At 35.9% G+C, this 22701-nt stretch overlaps 2 protein-coding genes across 4 annotated transcripts in view; one reads left to right on the top strand and one right to left on the bottom strand.

Annotated features, from left to right (window-relative positions):
• Positions 1–3262, top strand: part of tpd52 (tumor protein D52) — a 36346-nt gene extending 33084 nt beyond the window's left edge. For both annotated transcript variants that reach the window (XM_056479402.1, XM_056479403.1), the window contains 2 exons: positions 221–269; positions 351–3262. In XM_056479402.1, the coding sequence (XP_056335377.1) occupies positions 221–269; positions 351–473 (172 nt within the window). In that variant the 3' untranslated portion in view covers positions 474–3262. The remainder of the gene's footprint in view (positions 1–220; positions 270–350) is intronic.
• An 11931-nt stretch (positions 3263–15193) lies between these two features.
• The window catches only part of znf704 (zinc finger protein 704), an 85750-nt gene continuing 78242 nt past the window's right edge, over positions 15194–22701 (bottom strand). The window contains exons 7-9 of one of the 2 annotated variants that reach the window (XM_056479559.1): positions 21267–21377; positions 19566–19663; positions 15194–17320 (exon numbers count right to left, since the gene is read on the bottom strand). In XM_056479559.1, the coding sequence (XP_056335534.1) occupies positions 17209–17320; positions 19566–19663; positions 21267–21377 (321 nt within the window). In that variant the 3' untranslated portion in view covers positions 15194–17208. Of the gene's footprint in view, positions 17324–19565; positions 19664–21266; positions 21378–22701 lie in introns of both variants that reach the window. The other variant, XM_056479557.1, reaches the window with a different exon arrangement.

Here is a 22701-nt window from a genome sequence, read left to right on the forward strand (position 1 = left end):
GAACCCCGAATTACTGTATTACATAGAAAACAATTTCCAGTATTAAATACATTCATATTTATAGTACTTTCGTTTTTTTATTTGACATTTGCCATCTAGGTTGAAAATCAGAATTTTTCCACTAAACATTAGCAAGTTAGCAAAACATTATTCTGACAACCTGTGATTGTGACACGTGAAGTAAAGTGTTCCGTGCATTTAATTATTATCATTTTTTCAGGAACACACCCTCCTTCAAGTCATTTGAGGAGAAAGTGGAAACCTTAAAGGTAAACCCACAAGCATAATATCAATACTGTGTGTGTGAGCTGAACATGTTAAAAACCCCAAGCCTCATTGCTGGTTTGCAGACTAAGATGAGCCCTAAACCATCGACAAGCGATATTGAAGAGGTTTCAGACTCCACACCTGACGGAGAACCCATGATCAAACAACCAGATGACACATTTTCACCAGACCAGCAACCGCACTGAGAATCAGCCCTCAAACGCTCCTCTTTTTCCACTTTTCATTTGGTACTTCAGCATAGTCGCAGTGAGTTTTGCTTCTGTATAACTGGAGCCTCAATGATCTCCAGATGGGACGGGGTAGTCCTACACTGGAACAGACACGTCAAAATGTCATTACTGTAAGAGCATGTTATTAGTTCAGGTCTGATCCATAACTTCAAGGTGCCATTGAATTAGCCCAAATAAAAAGACTTCAAATGTCTGTTTGTTTATTTTTTTTAAGAATGTATCCAGAATTCATCATATAATATAGAACTCAATTAGAGCTATTTGTGTACATTTTCTGTATCACATCCAAATAATTAAAAATGCTAATTAAATTAACCAGATTTTTGTTTTGTTAGTGTGTATATACTGTAGGTATTTTCATATTTTAAAAACAGATGCCAAAAAGTATGTAGTTCAAAATATAAGTACGCTGTAAAAAATATCTGTTAATTAACAGCTTCCGTATTTCATTATTTGGAATTTGTTTTTGGGTTTTTTTATGAAAGAAGATGATTTTTGAAAGCTGGCAACTTTAAATGAGTTATTTATTAATTAAATAATTTGTTTGATTGATTTGAATAATATATTTTTAATGAACATAATTTGAGAATTAAAATGAATGGAATATATTATTATATATTAATGTTATAACTCATAAATGCCCAAAAACATATTTCTGATATACCATCAAAACTACAAGAATAATACTTTTTTCTTTTACTATAACTATTACTAAAGTTTTTAAATTAAATTAACTTTGAAGACTCTTTACTTTCATATGAAAAAAGTTATTTATTTTATCATACTGCGATGGTCTAGCAACAAAATTAATGTTTCTTTTTAATGAAAGATTATTACATACCCTTAAGAGGATTAGTCAATTGCTTTAATGTATGAAAGAACTACAGTTTTGTGAAACATTGCAAATGGTTATGGTTATGAATTGCATTATGAATACTCTATTGACTTTTGATGATAAATTGAACTGTGCAGTTTAACAAAGTGACTATTACTAACGTTTTAGTCATTTGAAACAATATATTGTATAAGAATTAATATATAGAGAGAATTACGTCTGTAATGACAGAAAAAGTACTGGCAGTTTCTATCACATTTTTGTATCGTAATATACGACAAAAATACAAACAATTTATCACATTAAACTACTAAAAATGTCAATAAAAGTCACTTTTTTAATCTTTTAAACTTTAAAAGTTGTTGAAGGAAATATCAAGCTCCCACAATGCAATTAATAAGCATGAATAAATAATAATTCTAATCTTCTATTGTCAAATTTTGGTGAGTCTGTGCGAATTGTAGTCTCAGTTTCTTGTTCTTGGCTGACAGGAGTGGCACCCTGTGTGGTCATCTGCTGCTGTACCGGACGTCAAAACAAGATGTATGGGGTGTCAACCCTTTAATATGGAGAAGTAGTTTACTGTGATAAGTATTTTAAATATTAATGTTATTAATTAAAATAAAAGGTTATATATATATATATATATATATATATATATATATATATATATATAAAACCACCCTATAGCATATCATACCATTGTGAATGCATAATCGCGCCAATCAGTCCATGCGAGAAATTTTTTATTTTACAGTGGATAAAAAAAACGTGAATCACAAAATATGGAAAACTGTTCACAGAGATTCACAGAGATTTTTACAGTGTATAAGACATGTATTGTTAGCATTAATTGCTTTAATACAAAAACAAGATCAAGCTGTAGTGATGTTACACTATTATATTATTTTCTATACTATTTTTGAGAGTTTTGTGTCAAAATGAGCATGTAACATGCTTTGTGACTATATTTCTCTTGTATTTCTGTAGTATTATTAGGTCAGCCGCACTACTGAGATCCCAGTGCCTTGTGTTGCTAAAGCTGGGAAGGTTTAATCTTATTTTAGGAGCATATTGGATGCTTTTTTGAAGAGATTTAGCCACTGCTGTAGTTCGTATAACAGGATATATTATAACGGGAATTCACAATATAGTCTACTAGACATTTTAAACCATAACGCTGCCAAAAAGCTAGTGTACATGTCAAATCATTAGCTTTAGATCCAGCGCAACTACTGTTTAATTCTAATTCTAGTATTGTTTGTGTAACTCATGGATCCACTTCCGCTGTTGTGCTTTCTTTGAATATTTTAAATACATAATCGATGCTGTATGTTAAATGAACTTATATTTTTTATTGATATTAGCAGAGTTTATTACCTGTAGATACACATTTATGATACAGTAATGGTTGCTAAACTTATAATAAAAGGGCGCAGGGGCTTCTGCACATGCTAATGTATTAATATTCAGCACTTATTTTGACTTTGATAAATATGTATTATGCTTGCTGCAAAGCTGTTGCAAGAAATATGATTAGATCCATTTATAAAGGAATAGTTAGGGGTATATAAAATAAGTAATACTAATATAAAGATTATTGAATGTGTTTAAAACAATATTTTCTCTGTGTTTTTATGTTGTGGCTTATTAGATGGAGGGTGTGCATCTCCAGTGGGACCAAAAATAATGTTGTTTTGTCTACTTGATATATTGTCATTGTAGCTTAAGTGTTGTGTTTTCTCACATCATCTTTTGATTAAATGTCTCTTCTGGGCTGTTGAGTTGGTTTTCAGTTGCAGTGGTTGAATCTGCTGTTATGTTTGTTCATTATTAGCATCCTGAAAACTAGAAATGCTGACCTTTTGTTCCGTTGTGTGTCCAATGCCTAATAAAGCACATCACATTACTGTATTTGTCTAGCTGCCATTCTTTAAAGATGTATTTGAGGTGTATTTCTGCTACAGAACACTAGATGGCACCCTAATGTTTACTTTTTCTCAAGGTGATTTTGGTATGTCAAGGTTTTGATGTCAAAAACAAAGGTTTGGCAAATTATTTATCATTTGGCTGATATTTAATTATTTTATTTTTGTAATTATGCTGAATTGTATGCATTCTCAGACATTAGTTAAGAAAACTCACATAAAGGAATAGTTAGAACTATAAATAATTATAATTATTTACTCCGCCTTGTCACAAAACTGTTTGAGTGTATTTTTTCAGTTGAACACAATGAGTTATCTTTAAAACCTGTAACCATTGACTTATAGTATCTGTTTTCCCTACTATGGAAGTCAATGGTTGCAGGTTTTTTTATTTATTATTATTATTTTTTTTACATTCTTCAAATGGTCTTTTTTTCAGACAGAAATTACCTTATTAAGGCTTGGAATCACTTGAGGGTAAGTAAATCAGACATTCCGTTGTAATGTTCATTCATTAATTTATTTTCTTTTCAGCTTAGTTCCTTTATTAATCTGGGGTTGCCACAGCGAAATGAACCACCAACTTATTCAGCATATGTTTTTATGCAGCGGATGGCCTTCCAGCTGCAACCCATTACTGGGAAACACCCATATACTCTCATTCACACACAAGCACTCATACACTACGGACAATTTAGCTTAACCAATTGACTTATAGCGCATGTCTTTGGACTTATGGGGGAAGAGCACCCGGTGGAAATTCATACAAACACGCGGAAAACATGCAAACTCCACACAGAAATCCCAACTGACCCAGCCGAGGCTCGAACCAGTGACCTTCTTGCTGTGAGGTGACAGCACTACCCACTGCGCTCCTAGTTGTAATGTTATCTTTGAATAACCATTTGTGGCTCTAGAAATAATGTTTGTTTTATTTCGTAAAAATTCACCAAATGGTCTTTAAATACTTTGGTAGTTAAAATGTTATTGATAGTAGTCAAATGAATAAAGACGAGAGCTATTTGTAAATTTATTATTAAACCTAAACCTTTTTAAGTCAGTATTTCCTATTACTTTAGTGAAATTAAAGGCCTAAATGAACTGCCAGGAACCAAATGAAAGTGCAAAACAACATTGATGAGTATATAAAACATTAGTACACGACAGATGGTCATGCATTTATTTATCTTCCAGCTATTAACAGTAGTTTTACTCTTATTTGTTACAGACCATTTTGAGGGATGTAAGCAATAACAATGGTTCCAATGCATGTCCTGTTTTACATTTTTAATTTCTGTAGCTTCAGAGAATCCAAAAAGGTTCACGTATTGATACCTGATGTTATGATAGCAATTGCTTCTTATTACAGTTATAAAATAGTTTGATAACAAGCAGGAAATGTTCATGGGTCAATGACATGACCACATTGAAATGGTCTATACCAGGGGTCAGGAACCTTTTTTCAGCAAAGAGCAATTTCCGTTTTTTTTTTTTTTATCAAATGCATTTTTTTAAAGAGCCGTATGGGGTGTGTGTATATAACAAAACCTTTATTTATACACAAAGCCATTATTTATGTCCATGCACAACTCAAATATAAGCAAATATGATGCATCAAAATGTATAAAGAAAGGACCATATACAGTTTTTTTTTCTTTTTTTGCCATTGCCACTCATAAATGTTTGAATTTATGTGTGAGGTTACAATAGAAATGTAAATTAGCATAGAAATATAACTTGCCCTTTATTGTTGTCGTGATTCAAGTTAAACCACAGCACCACATTTGCGCATTGGTTTTATTGTAAACAGAGTTCTTATTCATTTTGCTGTAAAAAAATAAAAAATACAATATAAATTGAATTGTAATTGTGTTTTCAATAGGAAACTGATTTCTAGTATCAGTTCTATTTAAAAAAAAATCTGAAGTATTATTGAAGAAAAACAGCTGGAGAGCCACATATAGGTTCTTTAACCCTGGTCTATACAAATCGCCAGGAAATATGGTTACTACAGTTTTATCAGAGTAAAACTATTGTTAATATGTGGCAACCATAGTTAAACCACAATCCAGCAAACAGGGTGCCTTTTGGATCTGTTTGTTTTATTTGCTAACCAACAAGAATGTTCTAGAAACCAAAAATTGTTAGATGAGAAAAGCCTTGTCTTTTTGTAGTAAAACCATGGTTAATTTTATCAAGGTACATTAACAAATGTCAAAACGAAATATTGAGTTTTAGTCCATGGTTACATTTCATAATATCCCAACGGCTATTTTAATTAGTCTTTGACCTTGAGGAAAAAAAAGTCTACCATGGGGACTGCAAATAGGCCTACTCAAAAACTTGAAGGCTTTGTGTGCATTGCTTTCTGTTACTAAGCACAGTATGACCCAAGGCTGCTAATTAGCTCTAACAATTCAGTCTGCAACCTATTATAATCAAGCCCAGATTCTGAAATAAGCATGTTATATTTAGACGAATAAATAAACACCCGCAGACATCGTGTAGTAAACAGCTGCCGAAAAAAATCGTCTTTATTTTTCCTTGACCATTAACCAGGAGCTCATAAGAACACAGGCACCTTAGAAAAGGTCTTTTACACCAAAGAAAACAACAGCGGCACTGACGAGCACCAGAACATTGTCACCTTAGCACAATTACAATGGCAGTTTCTATTTACACACAGCTCAGAGTAAAAACTAGTACAGCCAGCAAGTGAGATAGATAGATAGATAATAACAGTCACCAAGTGTTTTCTCCCTCAGGAGACGAAAATCTATTTAACTTTGGGAAAACCAAAAAGAAACAGAACGCTGCAATCATATAAACACTGTTAAGACATTGTACATATAGCAAGTGCTTTCAGTTAATGCATTGCGATATTTTATCAAGTCCAGATAACAATATCATCAGCTCCTTCTATGGTCCTATCCACAGACGACACTAGTGCGAGTAAATGTAAAAATAATTGCGTCTATTGTGAGTTATATTATCAGGTGTTGCTGTGAACCTGTGCACTAAAGCATAAAATTGCATAATTTTATCCGAGTGAAGACAGACTAGACACTCACGATGACATAATATAGTGGCACGAAGCCTTAAAATATCCTCTAATTAAGGCCCTCGTTTCTGCTGATACTCGACACCGTTTAACAATATTGGGCTACATGTGTTTTCATTCCATTAGTTAACAGCTTTCAGCAGTAGTCGTCATAATCATTAAGACAAAACCCTCTAAACCTCAAATCTTTCTGCATTGTATTATGATGAGGGGAGCGTGTCAGAGAGAGAAAACCCGCGAACCTGCCAGCAGTGGCGCGAAATGTAACTGACGCACTCATTTTGACCTGGCAATAAGTGACGTCGGTATTAAACCGAGGATGAAGCATTATTAATGTTGACGTGGGCCGCTCATTTATCTCATCACTTCAAATACAGGTCAGTGTGTGTTTCAGGCGACACCTACATCACAGATAAAGAGCTTTTACGTCTCAACAAGTCAGTCACTGAGGGGACGTTCACGCAGAACCAGGTTTTGCATTTAAAAACGCCAGAAGCTGCACTGAGGGAAATAAATTGGCGGGAATTTGAATGGAAAAAGTGCGCTTTTTCAATTTTTTTTTTTCAGTAAAACAACACATCGCATGTGTTGACAATTCTAGTTTAGCTCCTTGGTTCAAATCAATAAAGAAAATTATAAATTACACATATCAGGCAGGTTCCTTTTGATTAAAACAAACGTATGGGACTGCTCGGTTTGTTTAACGTTCACACTGTCATTTTTAGGACTAAACCTAAAAATACAAAACAATAATTTAGTTCTTTATCATGTATATCTAGTAACAGAACTCTACAATTGTTCAAAACAATGTTGTGTGTTTGGCGTATGTTGGTAAGAGTTTGCAAATGTAGGATATAGTCAAAACAGCATTAATAATGTCTCTTTCAAACACAAATGAAAATATGCTTTAATATTGAACTGTAATTGGCAGCATATGGGCGACAAGGTGGCTCAGTGGTTAGCTCTGTTGCCTTACAGCTGTTTTGAGCCTTGGCTGGGTCAGTTGGTGTTTCTGTGTGTTCTCCCTGTGTTCACATGGGTTTTCTCCGGGTGCTCCGGTTTCCCCCACAAGTCCAAAGACATCTGCTATAGATGAATTGGGAAAGCTAAAATTGTCCATAGTGTGTGTGTATGTCCTGGTCCTCCAGACTGGGGGTTGAGTGTTGGGCTAACGACCCACCTTGTAAAAATTAGATGTTACAAAACACCAACATGGTGCAGCTAAATATCAACTTCGATATAAACGACCCTGGGAGTAAGTAATTGGCAGCATGGTGACTATAGTCAAGAAAAAAGGTAATAGCATTCTGTCTGTTTTATATCTTGTAATATTATGTTCTGTTTTGGTTTATTCATGTCTTTGGTCTGTGTTGTGTTCATATTTTAGTTCATTTATAAGCAGTCTCAGCCTATATTTGTTTGGTGCGCACTTGTTGGATTGCAGTGTTCACACTTAAAAGCAATCACAGAGTTTGATTTAATCAAACTAAACCTGCCAAGTCACTTTAAAAGACATTGCTTGTCAGTTCCGATGTCTCTCGCATTCTTAAATGGAAAAACCTGTTCAATCTTAATAGCCTTTCAGATTACTGTCACATTTGACCTTTTATTATGAAATTTTATCCGAAATCCGATCAGGAGTTTCATTCAGATTAAAAATTTCAATGCACCATTTTACAATAGATCCAACTGCCAACAGTCAAATTGGTTTATCAATATAAAACCGATTTGTTTGGAAGTGGTGCTTCATGTCTGCATAGGTTTCACTAATGGACAGCACTATAAAACTGCATTAGTAACACTTTAATAGTACACATTGTGTCTATACTTTTACAACAAAATTGAGACAATCTTTGGGCTTCTTCATTTTGAACCTCATTGCAAATTTCAACTGTAACTCTTGTCTTTATTGTTTTGAAATCCTGCCAATTTCACGAGTTTATATTTAACATTTATTATGTTCATAAATATACTATCCATAGCTATTGCATCTACAATATAATCTGTTCCCCATCAATGACCTCTTTCACACTGGCATAGAAATCAAGTACTTTCTTGCATGAACACCTTCTATATATATATATATATATATATATATATATATATATATATATATATATATATATATATATATATATATATATATAGTCAATGTGCAATAATGAATAATACACAGTTACTGATAGAGTTAGAGTCTAGACATTGCTTACTGGTTGAAATAATGATTTTGGTAAATGACATGGGTCACCTAAAAGCACACCTCTTTTCCTTTATGGCTTTACAACTCAACTGCTGCATCTTTTCTGCTAGCAGCGGCATGCAAAGATGAAGACATCCTGAGTTTTCCCGTTTTTACACAGTAGACTTCCATCATGTGCACAGGGCATCAGATGCCCATCCTTAACATCAAACAATACTTCAAATCAGGAATGTCAAAAGAACAGACAATGGGACAGAATGTGTGAACAAAAGGTTTTTTTTTCTTTTTTTTTTTAAATAAGCACAGTTGGGGCTGACTATATTGGTCCTTCAGATGAACTGGACTTTTGTTTTGAACATTTCGAAGTGCTTACTGTATGTAGGATCAATCAGGCATTTGCAATCATCACCTCTGCTGTGGCGATCAGAAGCTGTTTCTTTTACCATCAGCATCTGTTTGTTTTTATGACAGCCACTCTCTCTCTCTCTCTCTTTTAATGGGCTATAAAATCACTTGATGTGAGCACATGATGCTAAATATAGAACAGGTCTAAGAAGAAGCCTCAAAAATTTGGCCTCCAACTCAGACCCAGTGGAATGACTAAAGAATATGGCAGTTTCTATCACCTCTTCAGCCAATCAGAGTTGAGAGCACTCTCTTAAAGGGACAGTTCACCAAAAACATATTTTGTCATTTACTCACCCCCAAATCTGTTTGATTAAGTGTGTTATATTGAACGAAAATATATTTGGAAGATTTTTTTTGCACCAAAAAAAGAAACAGCTAATTTTTTAGGTGTATAAGCCACTTGGGCCCAATCCCAATTTCATCAGGAAAACAACATTAACAGTATACCAAACACAGTAAAAAGGTCATTCCCAGTAGAGCTGGGCAATATGACATTAATGCAATCTCAATGATTATTTTCCATATTGAACAATAACGATATATATTTCGATATAAGTTGTTAATGCTACCAGATTTAAAAGAGTACCCAACTAACGAAAATTCGAGGGTCCTATGAATAGCATAACATATTTTCGGCCAATAAAGTTCGGTGGCCGAAAATTCGGTACATCTCTAATATTAACACACTTCTAGATTCAAATTGTTGCACATTTTTGCTGTGCGATTGGCTCTTAGATCAATATTGAGTAAAAATGTCCAGAGCTTATCATTATTGACATAAATTTCATCTCGATTCGATATAATATTGTTTATCGGCCGAGCCCTAATTCCCAGCCACTAGACTTTTCTGACAGGGTATTTGAGTGTCATATGTGACAGTTTGTTGTGGGACTACTATACAGGAGTTATTATTATGGATTACAGATAGCCAAATTCAGCGGTTTTTATTCTTGCGTTTTTAAAAGCATGACGGAAAGACACTAACGTGGTTATAAATGTATTAAAACATATGCTTGTTTGTTGTAAAAAATCGTAATAATGCCAAAAAAATACTAATTTGTGCATCTCCTGACTTCCGTGTACAGCCATTTTGCTGTTGTAGATGTGTACTCTGGGATTTTTTTTTTTACCCCTTGGTTTTAAGTGTGGTCCTGAAAAATCTCCTATTCAAGAGCTATCAAGTCATTCCCCCTAGCCCTACGCCTTTAAGCTAAAGAGAATTGGGACACCCCAAACCCTTCACGTGAATGAGCAAAACAAGGGGTAGGGGTAAAGGGAAAGGCTAAGGGGTAGAATTAGGATTGGGCCCCAGTCAAATTTGTGATAAAAAAAAAAATTGTGAGTCAGGGTGTGCAAAATTGATCGTTTACAGCATTATTGTAATTATTTAGTGGTCGCAATATGTTAGATGACATTAACAAGTATGCCAACCACTTGGAAAAAAAACTGGAGCAGAACATTTATTCATCCAAAACTGCTTTTGGATGAATTATTTATGTCTACGATTCAATGATCTATTAAAAATATGTCTACTTATGAGCTGTTTTAAACAAACCCAATGATTCAAAGAATCGCTCATATAGACATGGATTTGTTTTTAATGTTTATCGTAGATATAAATCCAAGAAACCAGCTCAAAACACACTCAGCCAAAATTATTGTTATTATAATCCTGAAAATCCCCCAATACACCAAGATATGTTTTTTTTTTTTTGGTTTCTGTCAACATTGCACACCCCTACTTGCAAGTCTTTATATTCAAACTTACTCTGTTGCATTTGGTAGTATGACTGAAAATATAAAACATCTCCTTTGTGTTACACATAAAAAAAAATAAAATAAAATCATGTGGGCTTGGAAAGACATGAGGGTGAATAAAGGATTTTTGTTATTTTTTTGGCTGAACGGTCCCTTTAAAATGGCCAAAGTAGAAGTCATTTGTGTCAGAACATTTGATGAAAATGTGACTATTAACATCTGCTGCAATCGCATGACTAAAATGAATACATTTTTAGAGGAAGTTGTCTTTGCAAGTCATTATAGTAACAGCAGCCTGCCTGCCCTGTGCCTGTTTTTTTTTACAGATAAAACATCACAAACAACATTCATAAATTTTAGATCATAGTTTTTTTGTTTGTTTCTTCGGCATGCACATGCAGTATTAAAAAATACAGTTAGATCAGCAAATACTTGAAAAAGTGTAAAAATCCAGTGCGACAGTCTTTGAGTTCTTGAGGTTAACATGGTTCTTGATTGACAATGTTCAGCAGTGAGATAATCCATTCAGAGCACGGAGCCTACACTTCAATTGGTTACTACTAGATGTAAAGTAACTATGGGTTTTGAAAGAGCTGGAAACTTTTTTGCATGATGTCCTGCTTGTTCTGTAGGATCTGCACAATTCAATCCAAATAAAAACTAAATCATCAATATGGATCTGTGTGATAATTCAGGAAAGCTTTGATTTTATTGAATAAATATATGTGCTGCAATGTGTTTGTTTATGCACAAGCAGCTCATGATACAATGTTTTCTTTGTCTCAGAGCAGCTCAGTTGACAGTAAATCTTGCTTCAGACAAACTCATCTCTGCATCTGCTCTGAGTTTAACTTGCTTATATTGTGCAATAGGGAACACAACATGCGCCGTTCATTCTCCCAAATGTGTAATGAGAAGCTCTTAAATCAAGTGCCTCCGATTAAAGAGAAGCTTTAAAGTTAGAGTTTACCCAAAAATGAAAATTCGGTCTAATATGACTTATTTGAGTTAATACTTGTGTTGAGCACAAAAGAAGATATTTTGAAGAATGTTGGAAAACAAACCATTGGTACTAACCAGTGACACTTTTAGAAATCATTTAAAGAAAATCGGTGGCTACGATCAACTGTCTGGTTTTTTTAAGAATGTTGTTTTTTGATGTTCAATAGAAGAAACTCACAATTTGAGAGTGAGAAATTAATATTTTTGCCTGAACTATCCCTTTATGGATTCTATTCAGTTTTTTTCCCCAAAATAAAAGCATAATGGGTTACATTTAGTAAATTTATTTGGGAAGGCCTACATTTTACTAGTGTAGTCTTACAGTTAGGGTTGGGTCGATAGATGATGCCATCGTCTATCACCTATGGACGCCCAACCCTACTTACAGTACACTGTAAAACAAAATTATATATTTTTCAGAAATGTTTTTGACTTTTTTTTTAAATTACTTGTCTTATTCAATTCTTGATTATATAATTATTATTGTTTAAAACTCTTGACATTTTTTTCTAAAACAGTGTGCAGCCCTACAAACAGGCACAGCAAATCAGGACCTTAATTGTTGAAATCAAAATTTAAATCTCAAATCACAAATTTTTCTTGCAAATATTTCATAAATATCAGGAACATTTTTCCCCAAATCATACAGCTCTCCTTTGAGAGACGATGGAAGGCATAAATCTGTGATCTGGATCTGGATTGTGATTCATAATGCTAGGATCTTCTATGTATGGTCTTATCTTAGGCTTACATTTTTTAAAGTCTCTGACAATAATGGATGATCTCACTGTTTAAGCATCTTGTAAGAAAAAGGTTTCCCAGTCTTTTAAAACGCAGCCGTATTCAACAAACCCTGGCTTGAAACATTTGATTAAACGTTCCTTGCCACATTTTCCAAAACCAGATGAAACAAACAAGACAAAATGACTACAATATTGTAGCTAAAAATCGTTTACAAAGCACAACCGGGAAAAGACACCCCCACCCCCCAAGCTTCAGATTCATCAAAAGACTCTTTGAGCAGGAAAAAAAAGCAAGAGGTAGTCTTTAAATCAGTAAAAAAAGGGGGCCTCCACTCCCACATGTTTAAATCCAGACGAAATGATGAACTCAGACAAGCCGACACCAGAAACATTCCTTTGCTTTTCTGTGCATCTCCATGCACAATATCAGATCTCACCAAGGCACAGTCAGACTCCTATATTTCCTCATACAAATACATTCCTGAAAGTGGTCAGAGGGACTGGTCCCTCTGCACGGAAAAACAAGAAAATAAAACTTTGACCCTTTTCGACCCCCTGAACTAGATAAGACACGACCTGACCATGCACTACAGGGACCCGGTAGCGATTTGTTGGTAGTATGCATTGCAGAATGCCAATACTGTCCAATGACAGCTGCGATTATAAGCCACCAAGAGAGCAAGTTTGCCGTTTCATAACCCAAAATTGTGCAATCTGGGATGTTCCTCTCGACTACAGTCTTTTTTGCAGACTCAGTCCTGGCGACGGCTTTTACTCATTCTTGCTGTTTGTTGCTCAACACAAACACACAAGTTATGTAAGTAGACTACCGAGTGGCCCATCTGCCATCTGGCTATAACTGAGTGCTGGTTTGGAGTTACACAAACGATTCAGTCTACGCAAAGACAGTCAGATTGGGTCAGTCTGACATGGGATATGCACACCCACCCTAAACATCTGCACAGATTCAACACTAATACCAAATAAAGACATATGGGTGTCTCCGATTAACGGCGCGCTTTCGGATTAACCTCACGCTAATGTGTGGGAAAAGAGATGGCAAGACATTTCTGCTTCCTTAAAGCAGATCAACTCTGGACCTGGTGAAAGTTCAGATTAGGAAGCATCTGTACACCGGCGTCTTAAAGTAGCTTAGAGTATGGTTCAAAACGGATACACATTTTGAGTAATATAATAGTATTATCTTAGTTGTTAACTATATGGTACGTTTACAAAGAACCAGAGAAGACTACTTAGGCTAAAGACGGCAAACACCTCTGCGTCCTGCTGGATCTGAACAATAAAAAGCTTGGTACTGCTGTACAACAAGACATGGACCCATTTAGGTATTCATGAGCAGCACTAGTTCTAAACACTGTTTACCAGGTAGCTTATATAAGTATTGTAGGTATGTTATATACTGTTTGACCTGTGAACGAAGTTGGCCATAAACATGGTGTAAATGTAACATACTGGTCGCAGCTTGATATGCACCAAGTGTCTGTTAAATGTCAGGTTATACAAGAAAACAAGCACCCCAATGAACACAAGTAATGTGCCGTGGCCTAGCTAACAAAATTGCAGCCAATACATAAGCACCATGGTGACAGGTGTGTGAAACGTCAAATCAAATGCACCGTGATCTTATGTACGATAACTTCCCACCACAGCTTATCCGAGGCAAGGACGCTGAGAAATATATTCCCGATACTCAATCCTAAAAGTTACTTCAATTTCATTTGTAGGAAACATGATGAAAATCGTTTCCCCCTGTAATTACTGAATGTAAACAATTGTAGACATCAGCTTGCCCTCTTATGTAAAACGCCCATGAGATCTTTCAGACCCTTTGGTCTAAAATAGCACCGGGAAGGGAATGGAGGGACAAGCAGCAGCCTTTGAGATGTTCCTCACACCAGCTGAGGGCCGAAATATACAACTATTAATTATTGAAACTCATCTTCATCTCTGGCCTGAGATCACAATATTTTCAATGAGAGAATTGGAGTGTTAGAGCCCCTGGGTGCTGGTGCATGGCTTCAGTATAGCTGTGCTTTCACAAACAGATTGCCTCCAGTCTAACGGAAAGACGCAAGGCCCCGGAGACCCTTTCGCTGCAAGATCTATTGAATTGTGTCAACAGATTGTGGGGAGAAAAATGAAAAATATAGATCATACAGATCTTGTTCCTTGTATGTGAACTCTCGGTAGCTACAGGATTTCATTTGTGTTTTTTTTGTCTTTAGAAAAGACGTAAATAGCAGATTTAAACTGTGTTTTTAATGAATTTTAAATTACATGGATTCGAAGTGTAGATTGTCATATAAACTGCTCTTTTTTTTGTAGTCTAGTGTCTGGTTTTATTCACACCAGCAACACAATCTTTTTTGTTTGTTTGATTTTTAGTCTGAACTGTAAAAGATCTTTATTGTTTTTGATACAGATCTAAACGGAATCTGTATCTGGTGTGAAATCAGACAGATTTTTTTTTTAAAGCCTGTGAATGTGAACAGTAGTCTTGGAAATCGTCTAAATTAACCAATGTCGACAGAGAGTACTGACTAAACTATAAACAAATGTATCTAATTTAAAATCGGATTTATGTGCAGTAGTTGGTGACGATACTGGAATTTGATAACAAACAATACAGAATTTTTAAAAACTTCCATTTTTAGCGCTGCTGAGCGCGTTCCTAAATAGCGCTGATTTGCCGTTGTGTTGATGTGCTCAACAGAAATGACTAATTGGCCGTGAAGCTCATCAGTGCACCGAACTCACTGCTGTTAATGAAGTCTAACCACAGGTACAGGGACACTGGACCGTTTTAAAGCCACGATTCATTAACGAATCGCTCGTATGTCAGCTTATAGACAAACCAGCTGATCGACATGACTTTGAAACATTCCAGTGTTCCTGTATCTGTGTTTACACTCAGTAAACAGCGATAAGTTCGGTGAACTAATGACCTTCACGGCCAATCACAGTCATTTCCGTTGAGCATGTGAACACAACGGCAAATCAGCGCCGTTTAAGAACGCAGTCAGTAGCGCTCAAATGTCTGCGGGAAATGGACGTTTTTAATACTTCAGTATCGATTAGTACCGAATTCCAGTATCGTGACAACCCTAATGTGTAGCGTAAACAAAGCCATGCTCCATTCCACCGATAAAACCAAGTGTTAATCTGAATGTAACGTATTTAGTTTTGGAGAAGTTAATACCTTTAGTTTATATACACGTATCGACAATTAAATAAAAGGGAAACCATGTGATGAAAAAACTGAAATTGACAATGAGCTTGTCATTGTAAGCACTGCTTGCATGTATATAATGATTACTTGTGTTGATGTATTATATATTAGACCGTTTCAGAGCCACCAAAACATTGCCAGATAACAATTACCAATCGAGCTGCCATATTCCAAATATGGTCATTCCTTGCAATCACCAAAAATGTCCGTCCTCCTGTGACCAGCGATCTGTGGCCTTACACGATACGGTACCCACTACAGCAGAACAACACCGCCACATCTGAGCGCTTCCACTGAAGTCGATGTGGCATTTGCTATTTTTATTACTTCCTACTTGAACCTGTGAGGTCAGGAAAAGGGTGAGAGGAAAAGAGCTCTTCACCTTTCAGAGGTAAAATTAACCACTTTGCAGAGTTTTCATACTCTTTGCTCAGGCTTGTTGGTCGAACCTCTCTAGGCATCAAACTGTGGTGTGAAACCACCGCGGTTTCATTTATGGCTCTATTGTGAATGCAGTTCATTCCTGCTGATGGAGTCCGATGGGAAGGAAAGGTTGCACTGCCTGAATGGCTGGTTCTTGGAACCTCTAACTTTGATGCGAGTCTGTGCCATTGGGCTTTAATGAGCGCAGTCCTTGCACTTCACTCTACTGAAGTCAGTTATACACAAAGCAAAAAAAAAAGTAAATGGCACGTAAAAAAAAAAAAAAACCTTTTCGGTAGCAAGAAGATAATCCTGTGACAAAAAAGCACTGAGTTCTCTGCTGTTAAATCTAACTGCTGGTTTTGCTTTTACTGATCGCATCCCTGAAAGAAATGTCCTATTGGTAAACGCAAATATAAAACCAGACATATAAAATCCATCCTTTGTAGGTGCAATTGCTTGTGAGCTGAAAGTCCTTTTCTTCCCATACGTTCTGTTTTTTTTTTTTGCATTGATGAATTCCCATTCAGGGGAGCTATCCAGTCAACATCCCTAAACAAACCCCTGTGGTGGTACATTCTTGAGAAGACAGGGTTTTTTTGGCAGTCCAACCCTTAACCTTTAATAAAACAGGCAGGAGAAATGCAAAAAAGTGCCTGTGGAAAAAGAAACACTTTCTGTTTTATAGCACTCTCACAGTCTGAAAGAGAGCTTTCTTCTCTTTTAAAAAGAGCTTGGACTGAGGCTGGTCTTGCCCTCACTGGTCCTCTAGAAACTGACCAGATTGTTTCTTAAGCAGTATATCCAACACAGACAAAAACAGATGAATCAAAAGTCTTTTTTTCTTCTTCTTTTTTGCAGTGTAAAGCAACTCGTCTCAAAGGGAGAGTTGGGAATCTTCAAAGATTGAGAAGTCCATTTGGGAAGGAATGCATAAGAGTTTGATCCCAGGAGTCCACGTGGGTATAAGGTGAGGCGGGGTGGGGCTGTGGTCAGTAACAAAGAGAAGAGATGTTTTTTTATTATGCTATGCATGCAAAGGAAGCCCACCCTGTTTCTGTGCCTCAGCCGTAACAGCTGCTTTAGTCAACAAATCTCTGGCAGGCTTTCTTCCAGCGGCAGGCCGTGCACCACATGTCTCTGTTTTCCATGCCGTACACTTTGCGACACTTCTTTCCTTCGCCTCGCGACTTCCTACTGCACAGCACATGACACAAAACACAAAATATCATTCAGCACATAAAAACAAACATCAAAAAAAATAATGATCATAATGTGGCAATCATTTGCATTCACTAAACCTAATTTAGGTATAATTATTTGCATGAATAGTACAATATACAAAATAGGGCTGCAAGATATAGCAACAATTTATTGAGATAAATGCTGTGATTTATATTGCAATATTATATTGAATAGCTCAATTTGGAAAGAATTAATTAATTTAGACTGCTTGACATTATTATGGAATATTATGGGGATTATTCTAGATTATTATTGGGAAGTCAAATATTTTATCATGGTATTCAGATTAGGGTTGCGTATCGTTTGGGGTTACTTCGATACCGGTGCTAAATCAATACTTTTAAAACGATACCAGTGCCAAAACGGTGCCTGAACTGATACTTTTGAGCCACGGAATTATGGTGGATGACTCGAAAATAATCTTTTATTTGACTTTTTTTATCATTTAAATAAACAATGTAATTAAAGTTTAAAGTGTACATCAATTCATATCTTATATATTTGAATTGAATTGCATCAATATTTTTTTGATCATTTGTTTGTTAGCATGAATTTAAGATTTGCATTATGCAATAACCATTACATTAGCTAACTGCTAACTTGTGGAAAGCCTGTCATCAAAATCAGGGAACACCTTTTTTCTAGGGTTGGGACTTGTGACTGCGTTTCAAGGGACATCAGTAATCTAATTATTTGCCCTAATCTGAATAAGATAATAATATGATTAAGGTGTTTACATGAGTTGATTTTTGAATGTTCATTTTATGACCCCCTTTTACATGTTATAGCACATACTTCGATTAACGTCATTGCGTCACAGCGCTGTCCACGTTTCCTCAGGAGTTTCATGTAATTTCAGTGTTTCATGTTTGATTTTTCGACTTTAAGTGCAGTTCGAGTGCATAAATTGGCTGTTTGCAAGGTAGATTTGAAATCACAGTATTGTCTAAATCGTATTAAAATGGAAGTATTGGTGTCCATGTAAACATACTCAGTGAAAGTGCCATATGATGTCGCAACCTGTCAAAGACAGAGCATTCCCTTTGCCTTTAAGTTGATCCATGTGCCCTCAAATGTTTCATTAGATTTCCCCTCTTATACGCAACTTTTATAAAGCACCTGCTTCACTTTGCTGTGTCAGAATCCTTGCTTGTAAAATACATCCATACTTTAGAACGCTTAGTTTAAGCAAATGATGAACGCGATCATGCGTGTTGATGAATCTGAAGGGAGTCACTCACCGGATACGCTGTACTGCTTATGCAACCAGATCAAACGCCTAACATTGCCAACAGTGTCTTTGTCCTTTAAAGTTGTTTAGAATCAAATCTTTAGAGATTGTGTGATACCGCGTGCCTATGTGTGCCTTTGATGTACCGTTTGATGCTTCTTACATCCTTGTCGCAGCTCCAGTGGCACCGAAATTAGGCACCGAAATTCATATGCTGATTCGGTCCAGTACATACTGGTTACATAGGTATCAGTGCCATAATAGCACCAGGTTTCAGTACCCAACCCTAATTCAGGTACAGAAATTGAATAATCATATGTAAAATAAAACTGTATAGTTTCTATTGTATAAATAATTCAACAAATACATTTTTTTGTTAAAATTAAGTACAATTTCATGTGCCTGAATACTTCACATGCCTTAAAAACACTTTCACTCCATTATCATTAAATTACTGCAAAACCTTTGTGTTCTTAACTGTGGCTCCTGGTAACATATAATGCCAATTTATAAACTCAACATTGCACTTCCTGCAATGTGACTATTGCAGATGTAAGCATTGTGTATTGGTGCTGAAATTATGTATTGTGCAGCCCTAATACAAAATAGAATTTACATGATCAACTACTACTGATGCAAAATACTGTAGTTTCTGACACCCAATATGTTAGATTCCAGTTTCCGATTATAATCCTACAGTATTAACAAAACACCAGTGGGTTTATGGACTTTTTATGTGCTTCTGGCACCAAACCAAGCAAGCAGAGAGCAGAACTTACTCGAAATTGTACTTTTCCACAATGTGCACAGAGTTCATGATGTGCGACTAGATTTTTACATCTGGATGATCATAAAATGCAAGCATGTCCCTTTTGGGTGCTATAACTCCAGCAATCATACGGTTTAAACATTGTACAGCCATAATGTTCTTATGACTGAAGGGAAGTGTAGTTGAGACTGTACCTGAGCGATCCTGCGGCTCTGGGGGGAGACGAGAGCACTGCGATGGTCTGAGAGCGCTGTTCCCCAAAGCCCTGCGTCCGGCTGTGAGTGGGAGAGGCCTGCAGTCACACACACAGACACACTTCACATCTTTACACACAGCCAACACATCATTCCTACATTTCCTGTCATAAAAACCTCAACACTCGATTTATTGACAAAGAGGTTAAAATGTTGTCCGTTTAGCTTGCTGATTAGCTTGGGGGTATTTGGTCAAATGAGCTGGCAAACTGCGGTCAATCGATCAAGATTTTACGGCTTGTGTGTACACTATCTGATAAAAGTCTTGTCGCCTATCCAAGTTTTAGGAATAACAATAATAACTTGACTTCTAGTTGATCATTTGGTATCAGAAGTGGTTTATATGAAAGGTAAAGGCCTCTAGATTATGCTTATTTTACCAAAATAAAATATGATCATGCCTTGGTTTTTAATTATTTAATTAGGACAGTAAGCTCTGACTTTGCTTAGACAAAAGTCTTGTCACTTAACAGAAATAATGTACAGTGTAGAATATAAAGTCATGGTGCAGTGGAAAAAGAATGAATATTGTGTATGACTCTCATGAGCTTGGACGACTGCATTCATTCATATCTGCAATGACTCAAATAACTTATTAATAAAGTCATCTGGAATGACAAAGAAAGCGTTCTTGCAGGACTCCCAGAGTTCATCAAGATTATTTGGATTCATCTTCAACGCCTCCTTCATCTTTCCCCAGAAATGCTCAATAATGTTCATGTTTGGTGACTGGGCTGGCCAATCCTGGAGCACCTTGACCTTTTATGTGGAGGCTGAAGCATGAGGAGTGCTATCCTGCAGAAGAATTTGCCCTTTATTGTGTTTTGTAATGTAATGGGCAGCACAAATATCTGATACCGCAGGCTGTTAATGTTGCCATCCCCTGTGCAGATCTCTCGCACGCCCCCATACTGAATGTAACCCCAAACCATGATTTTTCCTTCACCAAACTTGACTGATTTTATGAGAATCTTGGGTTCATGTGGGTTCCAATAGGCCTCCTGCAGTATTTGTGATGATTAGGATGCATCTCAACAGATGATTCATCTGAAAAATCTACCTTCTGACACTTTTCCAAATAATCAACTAAAAGTCCATTTTTTTTGTCGCTCTTACAACTGCGATCGATGACAAGACTTAGTGTATATGCACTGTGGAATATGTAAACTTTCAAAGTAGCTATATATGACATGCACATTAGAAACATTCATCTTTGTCTAATCTAGGCAAAACAAATATAAAGGAAGTCAATTGATATAAGTTTCCAATATTTTTAAAAAATATCTTCATTTATGTTCAACAAATAAAAAAACAAGTCATGGGTTAGTAAATAATGGAAGTATTTTAGTTTTGGGTTGAACTATCCCTTTAAATCTGAGCACCGAAACATTAAATAATGCAAGTTAAATATGTTATTTTCATGTTTGTATGCAAAAAAAATGTGACCAAAAGTAAATAACTAGAAGTGTAGATGTGTATCACGTTAATGACATCATTTACATCGCATGTACTGTGTGCTTACCTTAGCATACACATAAAAAACTCAAAACAAAAGGCAGTGCACACTGCAGTTCAGTGTGTGCATGTGTGTGTTGTGATGGGTACAAGAGCTTGTGAGTTTGTGTGTGTGTCTGTACTCACAGAGGTACCAGTGAATGTGACAGGTGGGGACTGCCAGGAGATACTGAAACTGCTGCTGGAGGGGGTGAAGCCAGTGGAGTTGGTGGAGGGGATGGTGACGGGGGTTGTGGCCTGTGGAGTGACAGTCACACTGATATAGAGTTTCTACGGGCCTCGCATTAGGACTAGACTGCATGTTTGTAATGTAATAATAACCATAATAATAATTTCAACTGGTCTAGTTTAGGGTTTCCTTATAGATCTGCTACTTGACAGGAAAGCAGATGTTTAACAGTATTATTGTAGTTTGAAAAATGTATTACTTTATTGCGTGCTTTGAATTTTGATTTCAATTTAGATTTTTTTGTAATAGATAAACTTTAAAAAAAAAAAAATAGTTAAAATCACGCCATCATAGCTAAAGTTTTATTTTGAACCTTAATGGGGTTGTTTAGATGCAAAAACCTCTAAAAGCCATTTGATATTTTCTTCTAAAATTAGCATTTTTCTCAGACTCCTGTGTGTAGACTCTGTAATTTTACTTTTCTACTGATGAATAAGTTATTTACCATGCTTTTTAAGTGAAATAAATGAACATGAACATAGGAAGCTGACAAAAACAGTCATTTTAGGAAAACATTTCAGATGGCATTAAGAGGTTTCTGCATCTGAACTCTTCATTTACTGTCTTTGTTTATACATTCATTCATTCATTTTCTTTTCCGCGTAGTCCCTTTATTAAGTTGGGGTCGCCACAGAGGAATGAACCGTCAACTTATCCAGCACATATTTTACGCAGTTGATGCCCTTCCAGCTGCAACCCATCTCTGGGAAACATCGATGCACACCCATTCACACACATACACTACAGACAATTTAGCCTTCCCAATTCACCTGTACCGCATGTCTTTGGACTGTGGGAGAAACCGGAGCACCCGGAGGAAACCCACGCGAACGCATGGAGAACATGCAAACTCCACACAGAAACGCTAACTGACCCAGCCGAGGCTCGAACCAGCGACCTTCTTGCTGTGAGGTGACAGCACTACCTACTGCGCCACTGCGTCGCCTTTGTTTAAACACTACTCTTAAATTAAGAAAAGATGAATTCAATTAATCAAAAATGACAGTAAAGAGATTTAAATGTCTCAATAGATTTTGAAAAAAAATAAATAAAAATCTACAAAATCTTAAGTACTACAACTTTTGTATAGAATTGTGTGACTAAAGTAATGATGCTGATAATTCTACTTTGCCATCAGGAAAATGTACATTTTTAAATATATTTAAAGGGATAGTTTCCAACATTTTTCAAAATATCTTATTTTGTGATCAACAGAACAAATAACTCAAACTGGTTTGGAACAAGTCAAGGGTGAATAAATGATGGCAGAATTATAATTATAAATAAGTACAAACCGTTTTAAATAGTAATACAATTCACAACACTACTGTA

The sequence above is a fragment of the Danio aesculapii genome, chromosome 19 (genome assembly GCF_903798145.1).
Source record: "Danio aesculapii chromosome 19, fDanAes4.1, whole genome shotgun sequence".
Classification (NCBI taxonomy): Eukaryota; Metazoa; Chordata; class Actinopteri; order Cypriniformes; family Danionidae; genus Danio; species Danio aesculapii.